At 42.6% G+C, this 20,060-nt stretch overlaps 1 protein-coding gene across 1 annotated transcript; it reads right to left on the bottom strand.

Moving 5' to 3' along the window:
• Nucleotides 1-9,549: 9,549 nt before the first annotated feature.
• Nucleotides 9,550-18,657, bottom strand: LOC133000172 (NACHT, LRR and PYD domains-containing protein 14-like). Its single transcript, XM_061070037.1, has 8 exons — nt 18,653-18,657; nt 14,879-15,795; nt 14,485-14,824; nt 12,887-13,060; nt 12,333-12,506; nt 11,780-11,953; nt 11,227-11,400; nt 9,550-9,914 (listed from the first exon to the last, which is right to left on the bottom strand). The coding sequence occupies exons 1-8, from the start codon at nt 18,655-18,657 to the stop codon at nt 9,689-9,691; spliced, it is 2,184 nt and encodes a 727-aa protein (XP_060926020.1). The 3' UTR covers nt 9,550-9,688.
• Nucleotides 18,658-20,060: the final 1,403 nt, after the last annotated feature.

The following is a 20,060-nucleotide window of genomic DNA, read 5'->3' as shown; positions in this document are numbered from 1 at the left end:
AATGAAGTACTTCATGAAATATTGTGAGAAAAAGGTATGAAAACCTCCTCTAAGTCTAATCTGCTGTGTCTCTCCGCTGTGGCAAACTCCCTGTTTGATAAGGACACTAGGTTCGATTGGATTTTCTCTCACAAGTGATATGCTTGCAAAAAACTGCACTTTGAGGAAACAGTATACATCTGGCCAATTGCTGAGTTCCCTCAAAGAAAAGATCCGCCTCTGTGTTGCACCCTGTGTCTTGATAAATACTGTGGACTTAGGATGAGTGTGGGCGCTTCTTCTCGACATGATCCAGTGAACCTGGTGACGTGTCCGGCAGAACCCCAGAGACTCTCTGTAAGTATTGTTCTTATGCAATAAACTTATTACTGTGAAACTTTTGAACATGGAACTTGTCTAAATTATTAACCTTTCCCATCTGAACCTCGAATCAACGACACGCTGTTCGTTCCGGAATTGACCGGGCTCAACAGATCTCATCAGTGTAGATCAGCAATACATAAATACATGTAGAACAACTTCAACAATGTGATTCTTCATGATGTTTAAATGAGCCTCATAAACTCTGGAGTCAAACCAACACTCAGTCACTTCATGTGTTGTGTGATCAGCAGACGGATGTTAACACCAGGTGAGACACCACATTATGATTGACATCTAGCACCGTCCAATGGGTTTAAGAGTCGTGTCATTGAGCTCTCAGTCAGGCTCCACCCCTTGCTCTTCCAAATATGGTTACTTCTGGTTTCAAAAAACCAAGATGTCGCTGAACAAAAAGTCAAAGTGAGGCTTCAGAGCAGCAGCTCACCAACCAGCCTGTGACGTCACGTTGGGTTGATACTTGAGTTCAACTTTATTGTGGAAATCTCCTTCACAACATTTTACAAACTCCATCACACACAAGGTCACAACAGAGAAATGAATTCACACATTTCAGATTAAAGTGATTTTCTCTCCGTCAGGTTCTTATGTTTTCCTTCGTCTTCCTGACGTTGATCATCACCTTCCTCAAAGTCCTCTGCACCGCCCGGACAGTTTCCGGATCTTACCGGGCCTCGGCCAGAAACGCCCTCAACACCATCCTGCTGCACGGAGTCCAGCTGTTCATCTGCACCCTGTTGTTCCTCTCGCCCTTCATCAACATCGCTCTCGTCACCACGTGGCCCAACGACCGCACCACCATCCTCTTCGTCACCTTCCTGTTCACCAATGTGCTGCCACGTCTGCTCAGTCCGCTCATCTACGGCATCGGAGACAAGAAGTTCAACGGCCTCAACAGACGACTCTTCTGCTGCAGGTGCTGCAACACCGGAGAAAACAAGGTGGTGGAACCTCGGAGAAGATCCAAACAGGTTCTACGGTGAACGACCTTAAAGATGGTTTTAAAATGTCGAACTTGCTCTGATGATGTCAGAACCTCATGTTTCTATAAAGGGTTAAAAGACACATTTGTGTTTTTTTTAAAGGACTAATGTGTCAGATTTAGTGACATCTAGTGGTGAAGATGCAGATGAAAAGAAACTGAAGAACTGTTCTCTCACTCCACTTCAAACATGTAGAAGTAACTTTGATCCTCGAGGAGACTTAAGATCAAAGTCTTTAAATAAAGATGGCCGACGCGTCACTTTAACTGTAACAACATCATGTTAAACAAAAGATAAATGACTTTGATCTGCTGGTTCTGCAGCTTGAAGACATTTTCATTAAAGAGGTGAAGATCGACACTGAGATGTAAAACCAAAGTCTGGCCACTAGGTGGCACCCTCCTCACAGACATGGCTGTGAAATGTGAAATGAGTGGCAGTTGTAAGAGTTGAGTTGTTCTTTTAAATTGGTTCACAAAGATATTTTTTGATTTATAAAATTTGAATTTTACAAATACAATGAAGAAAGCTTAATTTTACAGATGTAAGATTAATGGTTTAGTGTGTTTAGATCTTTCTTCAAATAATAAAGACATAAAAACTGCTGTTGTTTAGTGTTTTCTTCTTTTGTGAGACAGAGCAGCTCTTCATCATTTCACCTCATTTGTGTTACTTTACTGTTTCTCCTCTTCAAATAAAAACAGAAAATTAAATCTGGACAAAATAAATGAGTAAATAAACACATAATCTTTTGCTTCATATAATAAACGTCACTTTCTTTATTTACGACCGGTTTATAACCGATGAGTTGATGACACCTGGGATTTAATTTAATATTTAAATCTCAGCTGAGACAAAGAATATTAATAAAGTGAAGAAGCTCGAGGTTGATATTATTACTGTGTGTTTGAGCAGCTTTATATAAAGATTATTAGATTTGAATCAACCGCTGGGGGGCGCTAACATGTCTGTTGAAGAGAGAGAGGAGAGAGAGAGAGAGAGAGAGAGAGAGAGAGAGAGAGAGAGAGAGAGAGAGAGAGAGAGAGAGAGAGAGAGAGAGAGAGAGGAAGCTGCAGCTGTTTCTTTTCTCAGTGATGTTACACAAACACAGAGCGATGGACTGAGAGAGTTTTATTCAGAGGAAGAAGAACAGGAGGAATAAGGCAGAAGAGGGAGAAGAAGAAGTGGAAGAAGAGGAAGAAGGAGAAGAAGGAGAAGAACGGGAAGAAGAAGATGCAGTGTGTTTCTCTGCATCGGTTTCATCAGTGAAAGTGATAACCCTCTGGACTTGTGATGGGGTGAATCTGAATCTGAGGAGGATGCTGATGAACGAGTGAGTAAACTTATCAATACTAATATTAACATTAAAAGAAGAACAGAATAAAAGAGGTGAAGAGATTAGAGAAAACGTGAGAGCGTAAAATATAATTATAGTGATTATAAAATAATTTAAAAAGAATAGGCAATAAAATAATAAATGCTAAGATTAAGTCAATAAATATTAGATAGTTTATAAATGAAAATGAGGTATTGTGTCATTAAATGTTTGTTAATCTGTAGTTATTTCAATTTAAACATTTTTTTTACAATTCCTTATGATTTTGACGATATATCAGAATCCACGGTTTTCAGAGACGATTTTTGGATGTGTTATTACCATAATTATTGTTATTATAACCACAACCATAAGAGTGTTGTTTTATTTATCCAGATCTTTTAACGATGCTCTGGATCTTTAACTCAAAGAGAGAGCAAATAGTTTTCTCTTTTTTTCATTATATTTGTTGGTTTTCATAAGTCAACAGGACAACAACATGCAAACACAACAATCAGCAAAACAAATAAAACTGACTTATCAAACCTAATCATAAAATAAAACTAAATAATACAAAATAAAACTAGTATCTCTTTTTCATCACTTTGAAATAATTATAAATCTGAATGTACAGTTATTATGAATAAAATGTTTTATAAATCAGGCTGTAAATTATATGAACAAATAACATTATATGAATTATATTAACAAACCCTTCAGTAAAAAGACTTTCAGAATAAAAGCAGGAATAAAACTCGAATAAAACTACTAAAGTTTCAGAATATGAAGAAAAAACTCATGTTGAGCCTTTATATATTTACACTGTGATTTTAATCCACAAACACAAACTTTAATTAAATAAAAATCTCAATGTGCACTTTGAATATTTTATTTCCTCTCGTCTGAAAGAAAACATGAAGTCAAAATCTCAAACTGGAGCCGAGCGTGAACAGATTTATTTTGTCTGCAGTGAAGTGAAGTCACATCGTGTTCGGTGTCGAAGGGACTTTGTAATCGAAGGTGTGTTTTTCTTCTTCTCTCCACCGCTGAGATTTCAAGCCGCTGAGCTTCCTCCTGCTGAATTATAGATCAACTTTATTTCTGTGTGAGCAGCAGGCGGCTCCCTGAGGCCTCAGCATGGGTCCTCCATCCACCAGGGGGAGGGGCCACGTGGGCTCACTGTTCGTCTGGGGTCAGTGCATGATGGGAAAAAAGAGGAAAGCAGAAGGTCACTCATGCATGAAGTAGAAAATCTGTGAAAATGTTGAAAAGTGTAACTCACAATGATAAAAAGAGATTAAAAAGTCCAATGTAACTTAACTTTAATGATTCTTTCCCTGACTCAGCACTTCCTTCTACCAAGCTTCATGATGATTGGTCCAGTAGTTTGTGTGTAATCCTGCTGACACTGACAAACATGAACTTCTCTGAACTCAACCTGCAGCATCCAGAACATCTAGAGGTTTAGACTCTGGAGAAATGTGAGGCTTCATCGAATCATGACTGGGAATTGAGACGAGATGAGACAAGATAAGATAAGATAAGATAAGATAAGGTGTGGATCACTGAGGTGTTTCAGGAGCTTTATCTTTTTCACTTGTAGAAGTACTAACATGTAGAAGTTCCTCAAAGCTTCTCTCCAACATCCTGGAGGAGCAGTGACTCCTCACTACCTCGGCCTCCATCCCCTTACGGAGAGAGAGAAGGAGAAACTGGATTAAACAGCAGCAGGAAGAAGAGAAGAGGTGAAGTCCGGCTGCTCTGTTAAAAACATGTGACTGAAAGAAAAGATCTGAGTCACGTCCAGGCCTCCATCTAAAAAAGTGTTTAAAGCTGCGATTAGTCAAAATGATCACAATACAAAAAACAAATCAAACACCTGCAGCTGAAGAACAAAGAAAGACACACGACCACTGAGGACGGATATCTATGAGTGCAATGTGGTGAAGATCCAGATAAGAATCAGGATCTAGTTCATGTGAATGTGGTTTCAGGTGTGTGCTCTCGTTTTCTCCTTGTCACCTTTATTCTCAGACTCACCTGAGTTGCGTCTTCCCCCCCCACAGTCGGTAACCATGGTGAAGGAGAGCGTGCCGCGCTGGCTCCACCGGGACTCGGACGAGGGTCTGATCCACGTGAACGTCGGAGGCCTGAAGAGGAGCCTGTGCTCCACCACGCTGAAGAAGTTCCCAGACACCAGACTGGGAAAACTGCTGTCATGTGACTCGGAGGAGGACATTCTGCAGGTGGGTCAGGGCTTCACACAACATGTCGAGATAATATCCACCTGACATGTTGTGTAGTTGGTGTTTGTGAAGCAGCAGCAGCAGGTTGTCGGGTCCGACTCGTTCAAACAGGAACATCCAGGTGAGGGGCGGAGCCTGTAGAGCAGCAGGGGCGGATCAAAATATTGTGTAAAATCCGCCAGATGAATTCCTCACATTGTGGCTCATGAAAGTCAAACTTGATGAGGTTGAGATAGAAGACGAGGTTAAAAAACTAAATATAGGTATAAATGTTTAACTTCTCATTTTCCTGCTTGTTGTCCCTGAAGTTCAGATCCACTAGTCCATTCTATTTGAGACTCAGCATCTGGGGTCAAAAATGTGTAAAATTATACAGTATATGTATATTTTTGTTATAATTTTTCCAGTCAGCTCTCTGCTGAACACAAACACAATGAATCCGTTAGTGTGGTTATTAATAATGATATGAAGAAATAGAGCAGCTGCGTAAATGAGCTGACACAGCAACAACTCTCTGGAACAATGGAGTCAACACATCAATGCTAACGCTAACAGGAAGAGCTAAGTGACCCACTCAGAGGAAATTACTGTGAACAGGAAGGAATCTGTGAGTCGGTGTGAAACACGTTCAGTTGGCTTCAGGTGTGAAACTGGTTCAAATGAAAGTCTCTGTTAAAACACTGTTTGCTGTAGTGACGTGTGGTAGCTCCTCCCCCTGAGTTCCTCCAATCAGCTGAGCGATGACCTGCACTTGCTGCAGGTGGGCGGGATCTTCTTCTGCTTTCGTGGAGGGTGGCACCTGAGTTTCAAGGTGCGTTAGCGCCACCTACTGTGCTGGAGTGTTTTGTCTGCGGAAATACATGAAGACAAATAACAAACCCTTCAACTTAAATCCTCCTCATTCATCCAGTTTCTTTTAAAAACTCAAACTTTATATTTCTCTTCCTCAACTCTGAACAGATTCTTTAGGTTTAACATTTCCTCGGCTGCTTCTGTAGCTTTTCTCTTTCTCTTTATATTTCTGATGCTCCACACTTTCTTCCCCTGAGCCACATTCACACTGATGGATGATATTAAATGATTGTTGTGTTTAATCCTGTGAGTCCTCATCTTCACCTTGATACAACTGTTTGCTCTCTGCTGTTTTAATCATTGTTTTCATTCCTCCCACTTTTTGTTTTATTTCATATAGATGATCCTTTTCCTCCCTCATTGTTTTGTCCAGTCAGTCATGATGTTGCTTCTACTTCCTGCTTTAGCTTGGGCCTCACTGAAAGCTTCCTCTGTGACTCTCTCCTGTTTTAAAGATTGTTTTGTCCATTTCATTGCCCTCGATGCTCAGTGAGCTGGGATCCACATGAACCGGACTTCTGTGTGTGATGTCGTCTGAATAGTGTCTGGTGTGTTTCATACAGTGTATCTGCTCTGCTGTGGGATGACTGTAATGATACCAATGCTGACTCATCTGGTTTTGCTCTGTCCACTGTGATGCCGTTGCTATTGCCAACATCTCAACTGTATATACTGTGATCTGCTGTTATTTCCTTTATATTTATATTTAATTCTGGGACAACAAACCCAGTCGTTCCATTCTTTGGCTCCTTTGATCCATCTCTATATTGGGAACAGAGTATTATGTGTAGTCCTTCACCTTCCCTCCTGTTACAAGAACTCATAGTATCGCCAGATTTCAACACACAGGAATACATGTATCTGAATACACTGGCATTTCATTTCTTAAATTACAAACTGGTTTACAAAAGGTTTCAAGTTAATTAGTAATTATGGTGCACAAACCACAAGGCAATGCATTGCAGTGAGAGCACAAGGACGTTTGTATAAAATCCTTGAAAACAGTTTCCTCAGAGACGTAAAGATGCTCTGCTCTTCATCGACTCTTCTTCATCCTGTAAATGTCTCATTCACTTTTCTTCTGCTTGTTTCCATTATGTCAAACTGGTGATTTTGTTCTTTTACCTGCACCAAGGACGAGATGTTTCCACCTATTTGCTTGAAGAGGAAAGAAACGCTGAGTCATGATTCCAGTGAAGTCGGTGGAAGGATGTTTATTGAGCATTAAAGCAGAGACAAGTAGAAACAGAACTTTTCTCTCTGAGATGTTTTTCTTCTCGTTACATCTGGTTTGTCACAGAGGAAATGATCCATGTGTTTGACTCATAGACTGAATATAAAGGCTTTGACTGGGATGTGCTGCTGTTATACTGAAGCGCCACCTGTGGGTCAAAAGTAGAAAAGCCACCATCGCTCTGCACCTGATGCAGAAATGAAAACGTCCCATTTTTAAGTCCAGAGTTTTGATCTTTTGTGTCAAAGACAAAACTCTGATTTTAAACTCAAAGTGATTTCAATGTGTTTAACTTTGTGTTGAACTAAATCAATTTGTGACCTGAATCCAGGAACTTTAAGATCATAAACAAACATATACACAGAATGTGGTTCTACACACATGGAGACATACTGAGGGACAAAGGTGGACAATAATAAAGACAAACTTAAACACACTGTATGTGACTCTTTATAGAGGGTTTATATATTCTGCTTGTGTTGTGTCATTTCAATAAACACATTCTTCATGTGAATAAACACAATCGGGGCAGGAAGGTTGCTGGTTTGAATCCGGTTCAGATGGGTCTTCCTGTGTGGAGTCTGCATGTTCTCCACGTGTTTTCTCCAGGTGCTCCGGCTTCATCTCACAAACACATGCAGATTAGGGTTTGTGTAGATTGGAGACTACACACAAGCTGCTGCTGCTTCAGCCTCTGGATCCTCAGGACACAGCTCAGCCTCCGTCCACACACACTGTCCTCTTCACACGAACCTCCAGAAAGACCTCCCCTCCCACCTGTTGAGAGAAGAAGACATCAGTTTCACAGAGACTCACTTCATCAGCTGTGAGTCAGTGATGCAGCTCATCCAGTAGAAAGAGCAGCAGGGACTTCAGTCCTGTTCAGAGATGGAGCAGCTTCCTCTCTGCTTCATGTTCACGTGTTGGACTGAACACGCTAAGAGCTCAGTGTGTGTCCTCTGCATGTCAAAGTGCAGAGTGGACACCTGAGAGGTGGATTTACTGCTGTTACAGGTGAAGACATGTTTCACTGTGTGTTGATGAACATCTGCTTCTGACAAACTGGGACCAGATGAGACAGATGGACCTCAGCAGAGGTTCTGCTCTGTATCAAGAGCTCCTGGTTACCATGGTGATGAGGAGAGGCTTCAGTCCCACTGATCTCAGAGCTGTGACAAAGATCCACCTGATCAGTTCTTCACTGATGAAGTGAGAGGACAAAGTGTCTCAGATCAGATGAAGACGTCTCTGTCCCTCATGTGAGGCTGTCAGCTGTGGTCCAGCTTCACTTCCTGTTCACATGAAAACAACAACAACTGTCGTCTTCACGTCAACTCAATCACATGATCCCAAGCAGCTTGTGGCTCGTCTGATTGGACGACTGTTGTCTCTCTGTGTCTCTGTCCAATCCTGACGTCTGTCCTCATTGTCCTCTCACAGCTTCACTGAGGAAACACTGAGGCCTGAACTACGAAGACACTTCAACATGTCCAGGAGATCTTTCTGAGATCAGCTCAACTGAACCTGACAGACACAGTCAGACTAAGTGGTCACATGACGCTGGTTCATCAACTCGTTAAGTTAACTCAGGTTTTCCTCATCGAGATCTGAGCGTGCACATAAAAGGGGCGGGGTCTACTGTGTTTGACCAATCACAGACATGGACAGTTTGACTGACAGCAGAGCCTCATATTTCACAACCAGGATCAAACTGTTCTATAATAAAAATCAGAGGAGAACAAACACATGATCCAGAATAAAAGAAACTCAGTCACAGCTGCTAAATACAGGAAGAACAGCTGGTAAAACATCTGGATCTTGTCAATGTGTAAGTTACAGCGCCCCCTGGTGGCATCTGGTAAAAATATATTACGTGACCACGACATAATAACGTGTGTGAACGAGTTAAATAACTCGAGGTCACGAGATCTGAATCTGCTGTTTACTAACAAGACGAGTGGAAGAGAAGAAGACACACACTGTCTCTGAGGACACACACTGTCTCACTGTGTCTGAGGACACATACTGTCTCTGAGGACACACACTGTCTCACTGTGTCTGAGGACACACACTGTCTCTGAGGACACACACTGTCTCACTGTGTCTGAGGACACATACTGTCTCTGAGGACACACATTGTCTCACTGTGTCTGAGGACACACACTGTCTCTGAGGACACACACTGTCTCACTGTGTCTGAGGACACATACTGTCTCTGAGGACACATTTTCTCACTGACTCTGAGGACACACACTATCTCACTGTTTCTGAGGACACACACTGTCTAACTGTGTCTGAGGACACATACTGTCTTTGAGGACACACATTGTCTCACTGAATCTGATGAGTCTGGAGACATTGAGATGTTCTGGGTGAGTTAGAGATCAACTGAACCAACCAGACGTTGATTTAAACTTCCCTTATCCGTCCCTTTAAGGAGAGTGTGCACCACACAACAGTGTAGAGTCACTGTGGTCAGGGGGCGGAGCTTTGATACGGGTTGATCTCCAACTTAACCTGGAGCAGGTTAGCCGTTCATCAGAAGTTACCATGGTGATTTACCTCGTTAAGAAGTGGACGAGCTTCGTAGGACTGAAAAAACTAAACCTGAAGTTAACCTGATAACCACAAATCCTGCTTGGTAGCACAGACCCTGGATCTGTGATACTGACTGTGTTTAGTAAAATACTGATGAAAGCAGCGTGGACTGACTCCACCCATCTACTGACCTCAGAGTCTCCAGTCGACAGGTTGGACTCTGCTGTAGATCAAGCAGCTCCTTCACTGCTGAGTCCTGCAGCCTGTTGTGGCTCAGATCCAGTTCTCTCAGATGAGAGGGGTTTGACCTCAGAGCTGAAGCCAGAGAAGAACAGCTGATCTCTGACAGACTGCAGCTCTTCAACCTGGATAAAGAATAAAACTTAACTGTAAATTAAACTGAGTTCATGTTTGAAAATAACAGACACATATTCATGTGAGCACAGACTCATAACATGGAAGATAAATATGAAATCAGACATGTCGGACTAAAAACGAGTCCTGATTCAGTACAAATAGATTATTTGTCCTTCACAATGAACCTGTAACTTAACATAACTTAACGTAACCATGGTTATCATGGAGATATGTGTTTTGGCTCCGCCCCTCGTCTGAATGTTCCCACATGTTCCTGTTGCTGTGAACGAGTCGGACCCGGACAATCTCCTGCTGCTGCTTCAGCTCCAGAAAATGTCCGACCCACTTGTCAGAACATGTTCCACAGTTGAGGTGTGAAAGGAGCAGTTCCATGATCATGTTTTCTTGAAGTGGCGATGATCTGAGCAGCAGTTGGACCAGTTGAAAGTGGTGCAGGGACCCTGAGGAACACGTGTGTACAGGGCTGGACAGAGATCTAGTGGTGAGAAGATAAAGGCATGGACGACCCAGTGTAAGTCCTGAAACCAGAGGAAGGGTCTCATGTTGGAAATGAACCCAAAGTGGAAGAAACTGGGCTGAAGAACTTGGTCCTAAAAATTAAAGGAATCAAATATAATCATCTTGGACTCTGGACCCTGAGCCCAGTCCCAGAACACCAACGCAGCACGCTGTCATGTGGTCAGTCCACAGGACCACCGGGACAAGTCCTGGTTAGCTTCCACAGAAACATTACATGGACACATTGTCCAGCATTGGATTGTTTCTCTGTCAGTGAAACTTCAGTCACATTGAGCCGGACTCGGTCCTCAGCGCTCATTCTACAAACATCTCTCAGCTCAGGATCAGTGTTGACTGTTAGGAACACATGTTCTGACCTTTGACCTTAAAGCTCCAGTGTGGAAGATTCAGGTGAAAGGATCCATTGTTAGAAACTGAAGAGAAAAGAATCCTAGGGATGTTTTCACTGGTTTCATCTGAATTGCAACAATTGCTGTTTTCTTTACTTTAGAATGAGCCATTTATATTAACATACTTTATATTTAAATACTTTATATCTACATACTTTATATTTACATCAGGAGCGGGTCCTCTCTCTACGGAGGAAGCCATGTTTTTTACAGTAGCCCAGACTTGACAAACTGAACCTTTTGAGTTTCTATGACAACTGAAGCTTCCACAGATTCTCTTTCATGGTCGGAAGGGGGGGGGGGGGGGGTATTCAGCTGTAACATGACCCTTCACCACTATGTTGCTACATTCTAAAAACTGAACCTTTAAAATTAAAACATGATGTCTGACCTCAGGGTCTCCATTCGACAGGTTGGACTCTGTAGAAAACCACACAGCTCCTTCACTCCTGACTCCTGCAGGTCGTTGTTACTCAGATTCAGTTCTCTCAGATGAGAGGGGTTTGACTTCAGAGCTGAAGCCAGAGAAGAACAGCTGATATCTGTCAGACTGCAGCTCCTCAACCTGGATAAAGAATAAAACTTAACTGTAAATTAAACTGAGTTGATCTGTGTAAATAACAGACACATATTCATGTGACCACAGACTCATAACATGGAAGATAAATATGAAATCATACATGTTGGACTAAAAACGAGTCCTGATTCAGTACCAATAGATTATTTGGACCCAGTGTTTGTCCTGCAGATCAGTTTAGGAAATCCAGAACTTAACTCAGTGTTTTAACAAGTAGCTGAATATTTAAAATGTCACAAATTAATTAATGATAAGTTCAAGTTTTGCATGAAGACGAATTATGTTAAATGACAATTAAAGGAGATAAATAGTATATAAATGCTGTTTTATAGATATGAGAACTACAAAGGTCAATCAGTGAACTGACCCCAGAGTCTCCAGTCGACAGGTTGGACTCTGTAGAAAACCACACAGCTCCTTCACTCCTGAGTCCTGCAGGTCGTTGTTACTCAGATTCAGTTCTCTCAGATGAGAGGGGTTTGACTTCAGAGCTGAAGCCAGAGAAGAACAGCTGATATCTGTCAGACTGCAGCTCCTCAACCTGGATAAAGAATAAAACTTAACTGTAAATTAAACTGAGTTGATCTGTGTAAATAACAGACACATATTCATGTGACCACAGACTCATAACATGGAAGATAAATATGAAATCATACATGTTGGACTAAAAACGAGTCCTGATTCAGTACCAATAGATTATTTGGACCCAGTCTCTGTCCTGCAGATCAGTTTAGGAAATCCAGAACTAAACTCAGTGTTTTAACAAGTAGCTGAATATTTAAAATGTCACAAATTAATTAATGATAAGTTCAAGTTATGCATGAAGACGAATTATGTTAAATGACAATTAAAGGAGATAAATAGTATATAAATGCTGCTTTATAGATATGAGAACTACAAAGGTCAGTCAGTGAACTGACCCCAGAGTCTCCAGTCGACAGGTTGGACTCTGCTGTAGATCAAGCAGCTCCTTCACTCCTGAGTCCTGCAGGTCGTTGTCACTCAGATCCAGTTCTCTCAGATGAGAGGGGTTTGACCTCAGAGCTGAAGCCAGAATATAACAGCTAAACTCTGACAGACTGCAATCCACCAACCTGAATAAAGAATAAAACTTAACTGTAAATTAAACTGAGTTCATGTGTGAAAATAACAGACACATATTCATGTGAGCACAGACTCATAACATGGAAGATAAATATGAAATCATACATGTTGGACTAAAAAAAGAGTCCTGATTCAGTACAAGTAGATTATTTGGAACCGGTCTCTGTCCTGCAGATCAGTTTAGGAAATCCAGAACTAAACTCAGTGTTTTAGCAGGAGCTGAATATTTAAGATGTCATAGATTAATTAATGAATGTATTCATGTTATATATGAAGAGGAATTATGTTAAATTAGAATTAAATTAGAAAAATTGTATTTAAATGCTGTTTTAAAGATATGAGAACTACAAAAGTCAGTCAGTGAACTGACCCCAGAGTCTCCAGTAGACAGGTTGGACTCTGTAGAAAACAACACAGCTCCTTCACTCCTGAGTCCTGCAGGTCGTTGTTACTCAGATCCAGTTCTCTCAGATGAGAGGGGTTTGACCTCAGAGCTGAAGCCAGAGAAGACCAGCTGATCTCTGTCAGAATGCAGCCCCTCAACCTGAATAAAGAAATATGAATATTAGAACGTGTCCTCCTGTTGTTGTGGATCGTCATCATGTCAACACAGACTCTCAACATGCTGCCGACCTCAGTCCAGTCTGTGACCTGAAGATAAATATCAGATCAGACATGTTGGACCATTGTTTCATTCATCAGCTTCTTCTCTGTGTGTTGGTCACTGAGCAGGTTTGTGTAATTAAACACTGTTTAAAGTAGGGACGGCTCCTGATGTCACTTCCTGTTTGTTTCTATAGTTATCAACTGTCCAACGTGTTTCAATAAGAATGTTTCTTATTTTGAAAACCTGAGGAGGACTAGTGCTCGGCCTCAGTCCACATGTTATTTACTGACACTTTCTCAGTGATCAGGAGCAGGTGAGTGCAGGTGAATGGAGTTGATGAGGTGGACGTGACTGACAGGCTGGCTGAGGGACAGATGACTGAGGGACAGTGAGCAGAGCAGAACTGAGACAATTTAAATAAATAATGACCCAATAAGAAAGAAAGTGAAGAAGGATTTAAGGACCTCAGAGTCTCCAGTCGACAGTTTGGACTCTCCAGTCCAGAACACAGCAGCTTCACTCCTGAGTCCAGCAGCTTCACTCCTGAATTCTGCACGTAGATGCTACTCAGATCCAGGTCTCTCAGATGTGAGGGTTCTGACTTCAGAGCTGAGGCCACAACTTCACACTGAGTCTCTGAGAGTAGACAACCACGGAGTCTGTAATTAAAGAAAATATCAAATCTGTGAGAATTAAATCAGAAAACACAACATTCATACAAAACGTGATCATGTGACCCTCACCCTGGTAAATCCCCTTTTTGTTCAAAACACCTCAAGAGAATCCTTTCAGATTTGGTTCAAGCGTTGATTCAAACTAACAGGAACTCATTAGATTCAGGTGGTCTAAGGTCAAGGTCACAGAACATGTTCATGAGCTCTTGAACATGATATCTCAAGTCTGTCTTTAGGGGATTTCTTCACATTTTGACTCACTGTGCTAGCTGTTTGCTCATATATATTTATATAGTATATACGATAATCTCCCTTGGACCCCATATGGTCGTATGTCTGAACCCTCAAACTCCAGCACAGTGATCACATTGGATTTCACTTTCCACATCTGATCTAGTTGTTCTAGATCTACATGAGAACAATGAGAATGTATATGTACATAATAATAACTTTATTACACACACACACACACACACACACTCTCTCTGATCTACATGTATTATGGTTTGTGGCGGAAGCTGTAGAATCCAGACACCAGGAGAACCTCCTCCTCACAGCTGCACTAACAGTGTTGACCACTGCAACACCATGCTGCCCAAAACAATGAGGATCATTTAACACTGAGTGTATTTGAAGAACGACTCTTCTCCACTGATTGAACATGTTATTGATCATATCTGGACTCACACAGCCTTCCTGCAGTTCCTCACAGCTGGGATCAGTCTCCGTCGACCCTGGTCTGATGTGTTGAACTTCTCCAAGTCAAACTCATCCAGAACCTCCTCTGACATCTGCAGCATGTAGGCCAGAGCTGAGCAGTGGATCTCAGAGAGTTTCTCCTCTGATTTGTTCTCTGACGTCAGGAACTGTTTCATCTGCTGATGAGCTGAGTGGTCGTTCATCTCAGTCAGACAGTGGAAGATGTTGATGCTTCTGTCAGGAGAAATTGCATCACTCCTCATCTCCTTCAGGTTCTTGATGACTCTCTGGATGATCTCTGGATTGTTCTCTGTCCGACCCAGCAGGCCTCCTAAGACTCTCTGGATGATCTTTGGATTGTTCTCTCTCCGACCCAGAAGGCCTCCTAAGACTCTCTGGTTGGACTCCAGACTGAGGCCATGAAGGAAGCGAACAAACAGGTCCAGATGACCATTTGTACTGGTGAGGGATTTCTTCATAGTTCTCTTCAGGAGGTCATCCAGGGAGAAGGTACCCCATTTGTTCCTCCATGTTCCCAAGAAGTTGTTGAGTTCTTCTGTGTTCCTCTCGGTGTAACAGTGGAACATGTAGACTGCAGCCAGAAACTCCTGAACGCTCAGATGAACAAAGCAGTAGACTGATTTCTGGAAGATCACACACTCTCTTCTGAAGATCTCAGTACAAACTCCTGAGTACACCGAGGCCTCTGTGACATTAAGACCACACCGCTCCAGGTCTTCTTGGTAGAACATGATGTTTCCTTCCTCCAGATGTTTAAGTGCCAGCCTCCCCAGCTTCAGGAGAACGTCCCTGTCAGCCTCCGTCAGCTGCTGTGGATTCATCTCATGTCCCTCACCGTACTTCTTGTTCTTCCTCTTTGTCTGAACCAGCAGGAAGTGTGAGTACAGGTCAGTCAGGGTCTTGGGCAGCTCTCCTCTCTGCTCTGTGGTCAACATGTGGTCCAGAACTGTAGCACTGATCCAGCAGAAGACTGGGATTTGACACATGATGTGGAGGCTCCTGGACGTCTTGATGTGTGAGATGATTCTGCTGCACAGCTCTTCATCACTGAATCTCCTCCTGAAGTACTCCTCCTTCTGGGCCTCAGTGAAGCCTCGTACTTCTGTGACCCTGTCAACACATGCAGGAGGGATCTGATTGGCCGCCGCAGGTCTGGAGGTTATCCAGACGAGAGCCGAGGGAAGCAGATTCCCCCGGATGAGGTTTGTCAGCAGCACGTTGACTGATGACCTCTGTGTGACCTCAGACACAAGCTCCCTGTGGTTGAAGTCCAGAGAAAGTCTGCTTTCATCCAGGCCATCAAAGATGAACAAAGGTTTACAGACAGCGAGCGTCTCTGCCGTGAGCTTCTGTAACGCTGGATGGAAAACACGGAGCAGCGTGAGGAGACTGTGCTGCTGGTCCTTCACCAGGTTCAGCTCCCTGAACGAAAGCACAGTCAGCAGACCCACATCCTGGTTCTCTAAACCCTCGGCCCAGTCCAGAGTGAACTTCTGCACCGAGAACGTTTTTCCAACGCCAGCGACGCCGTTGGTCAGGACGACTCTGATGCTGCTCTGCTGGTCAGTGGAGGCTTTAAAGATGTCGTGGCACCTGATGGGAGTGTCGTGGAGGATCTTCTTCTTGGAAGCCGTCTCAAGCTGCCTCACCTCATGTTGAGTATTAACCTCTTCACTCTGTCCCTCTGTGATGTAGAGCTCAGTGTAGATCCTGTTGAGGAGGGTTCTACTTCCTGTTGCATCACTTCCTTCAGTCACATGTTCACATCTCTTCTTCAGACTGAGCTGATGTTCATCTAAAACCTCCTGCAGACCACGATCTGCTGAAAGACAAGAAACAATGTCAGAGACAGAGAATCTGAGAATCTGCTGATTGTTTTCATCAGATACAGAAAAACTACAGAAAATATAAGCTATTTAACTTTGTGCTTTTCTAACGATGTTAAATGTTGATGCTGTCTGAAGGAACAAAATAAAACCACATGTGCTGTTGTCAGAAGTGAAGACATCAGCAGACACATGTACAGTGCTGCTCTGACCGGCTGTCTGACCTCCAGCTCCTGTTCTGGATCTTTTTCCACACTGGGGACAGGAGGAGTCTCCTGAAGAACCAGACTTGTCCCAGTATGAGGTGATGCACTGTCTGCAGAACCAGTGTCCACAGCTGGTGGAGACTGGATCCTTCAGGACGTCCTGACACGAAGCACAGCAGGATGACAGCTCCTCCTCAGAAACATGACTCCTCTTCCTCTCCCTGTGAAGACATTTCCTGATAACTCACATGTCACAGTCACACGTTGTCATTACTTCTGTCAAGGAGGTTTTGTTTTCACCCAGTATGTTTGTGTGTTGGTTGGTTCGTTAGTGGGATTATATAAAACAACAGATTACCAGTAAACTTGGTGGAAGGTTGTGGTCTGTGAACCAGATCGGGGGGGGGTCGTCTTTCACAAACATGTTCAGAGGACTGATGTTTACCAGTGTGTGGAATTTGGTGCAGATCCAAATCAAAATGAGTCTCTAATGGATTCCAAAGTGGTTTCATAAGGAGCGTGTTGGTTCTTGGTGGAGGTCTGAGCTCTTTGAGTGATTCTGAGAGATTAGTCACCAACTTCAATGAAGCTGTGTCCTATTGCAGGGGCCACACTAGAGGAAACTAGATCCTCTTCAGAGCAGGTCACAGTAGAAACAGTCTCTTACTCTGTGTGTGAGGGTCCAGGTTCATTACTGAAGTGTGGAGGAACTCCCATGGACCAGTCACTCTTCAGAGACAGACAGCTGGACCCTCGAGACTCTGCTCTCAGTCTGTGGTCCTGACCTCTGCAAACACAAACATGTTTTTATTCAGAACACATCATTCACTGGTTCATTCTCTGAGGATTCAGTTTGGAGCTTTACGTGTTTGTAGCAGGTCTCTTACTTTGTGTGTGAGGGTCCAGGCTCTTTACTGAAGGATATAGGCTGATGCATGGACCAGTCACTCTTCAGAGACACACAGCTGAACCCTGGAGACTCTGCTCTGTCCTCTTCCTCCTCATAACCACTCATCTTCAGTCTGAGAGGAAAAACACAGTGAGCTCAAACACACACAATGAAGCCAGGTACGTAAACTCAGTGTTTCTTCAAATATAACAGAGTCAACCCTCCTACACTGTTTCCCTGTTGTCACGGTAACCGGAGACAGTTGTAGGTTTAATGTGTTGGACTCAGCCAATCACAGCGTTGAGTCAAACTGTTGATTCACTGACAGAAGTTCATCCTGATTCTTCTTCTCTCTAAAGTCCACAAGTAGAAAAGTGTGTGTGAGTGAGTTAGTTAGTGTGTGTATTATTGTACAGCTACCTTTGTGAGGACCAGTTTGAGCCTAAAACCCACAGAGTCAGAACCTTTTGACTGGTCCTCACTTTGTGACCCCCCCTTAGGGAAGGAATTATGCCAATGAGTTTCCTCACTAACATAGAACCACAAACATGTGTGTGTGTGTTAAAATTAAAACTGTTGTTTGTAACTGAACTCATGAAATATATTTATCTCAGAAAAACAGAGTATTTTTTTTTTTTACATGCTTTCATTTTGAAAGGGAAGTTCCTGTATATACGTGGACTTCCTGTTATGAATCTGTAGCGTCACAAAGGACAGGTTTTATGTTTTAGCGACCCCCCTAAAAGGCACGGTGTTGTTTAGATAAGTTTCAAATAAACCTGAAAACATCAGTTGAAAATCTCGACCATCTTTCGGGGATATGCTACAGATAGATAAAAGATAGTTTAGATTTGTGTCAACAATTCAAATATATCGTTTGTTAGTGTAAGCTATTTTATCTAGTGGCTTCATTATGGAAGGTTGATGTGTAGTTCCGGTTATAAGCAGGGTTTTGGTTGGGACTTTTGTTTTTAAAGGGGTTCTTACGGAAGAGGGTTCTGTCAATAGAGAAGTTCTGAAGTGTGAAAGAAAATAAACGGGTGTGATCATAGATATGGGTGTGATGTCCCGATTCAATAACCATCTCTCGTGTCCACTTCCGGCTGAGGCCTCCTGACAGTATAAGAGAACTAACCGCTCGGCTACATTAGTCTTTTGTAGTTCACTATTATTTATACAGAAGGAGAGTCTGACCGTTTTAAGCGACACTATACGTCATGGCACCAATACGCTTCCGTAAAACTTAACTCACAAATGTAACTTTTTCTGAATAAAGAAAAAAAACGGTCTGTTTTTCTGAGATAATTATCAGAGGAAAAAAGGGTTCAAGTCAATGCAACACGCTTCCGTATAAAACTCGTCACAAAGTTTCTGCAGGTGAACCTGCGGAGGGATCATTACCGGAACAGCCCGACCAACCTGCGGATGCCGCGCTGCCCCCCACCCCCCAAACTGAAAACACGCAGCCGGACCTTAGCACGCCAGGGGGAGAGAGAGGTGCGCCAACCTCCGCTGCTCAAGTAACAAGTCAGTTTGAGAAGATAAGAAGCAGGAAGAACTGAAATCTGTGTTCAAATGTGTCGAGTAAAAGTAAAAAGTCGTCAGAAAAAGAAATACTCAAGTAAAGTACAGATCTAGATCTAGAAATCAACTTAAGTACTTCCCACCTCTGTAAATAATATAAATGTAGCTGAACACTCACCAGCCTCAGACTTCACGTGTCCTCCGTCTGCTGCTTGAAGTTAGAACGAGTCTGAACAGTTTCACTTCCTCGCTGCAGTTACTGGAAATCCCATGACTCTGTGTGTCACTGTTTGTGTCTGTGTTTGTGTGTGTGTGTGTGTGTGTGTGTGTGTGTGTGTGTGACTGTGTGTGTGTTATTTAACATGAAATGTATTTTACAGACAATAATAATAATATAAAGAAAGTTTCTCTTCATTATTATAGAAACAACAACGAGCTGATCCACAATGTTTATCTGATGAATTCATGTTTGTGACATGTTTCTGCTGTGAACCACAATGTTCATCTGTGTCACAAATGGAGTTACACTTCCTGAACCCCTTTCAAAGTAAAAGCACTCCAGAGTTTGACTCTGTTGAGACGGAGCTTTGCTTGTTAAAGACCGGAAGTTGCAGGTCTTCATCCCGTAGAGTCCTGACCTTCACTTTATTCCATAACCTTGAATTGAGGGAAATGCAGCAGCGCACACACTGTCCGTGTGAACAACACACAACAGACACACTCTTGGTCTGCGGAGCGACCTCTGCTGGTTCTGCTGTACAGTCTGTGGTTCTGTAGCTGGAAGACATTTTCATTAAAGAGGTGAAGAAAGACAAGTGTCCACAATGAGATGTAAAGCTAAAGTCCGGCCACTACATGTGCGCCACTCTCACAGACATCAATAGTTAGGAGATGTAAAACTATCTTTCACAAATCACAATTTGTCTCACAGGATTTAACAAGGTGAGACATCCTCTGTTCTTCACCCTCAACACGAGTCAGGACAAACTACTAAAAACCTTTTAACAGGTAAAGAAGGTAGAAACCTCAGAGAGACACGTGAGGATCCGTCTCCCAGGAAGGACACAACATATTTGTTGATATATTTTGTCTATAAAC

The sequence above is a fragment of the Limanda limanda genome, chromosome 4 (genome assembly GCF_963576545.1).
Source record: "Limanda limanda chromosome 4, fLimLim1.1, whole genome shotgun sequence".
Taxonomy (NCBI): domain Eukaryota; kingdom Metazoa; phylum Chordata; class Actinopteri; order Pleuronectiformes; family Pleuronectidae; genus Limanda; species Limanda limanda.
This window is presented reverse-complemented; position numbering and strand designations above follow the sequence as displayed.

Excerpts from the sequence above, each read along its gene's own strand:
- LOC133000172 (XM_061070037.1), bottom strand. Across the intron at positions 13,061-14,484 it reads AGGAACTGCAGGAAGGCTGT|GTTGAGGGGCTGCATTCTGA; the intron begins GTGAGTCCAGAT and ends TTCTTTATTCAG. Across the intron at positions 9,915-11,226 it reads TGTCGAATGGAGACCCTGAG|GTTGAAGAGCTGCAGTCTGT; the intron begins GTCAGACATCAT and ends TTCTTTATCCAG.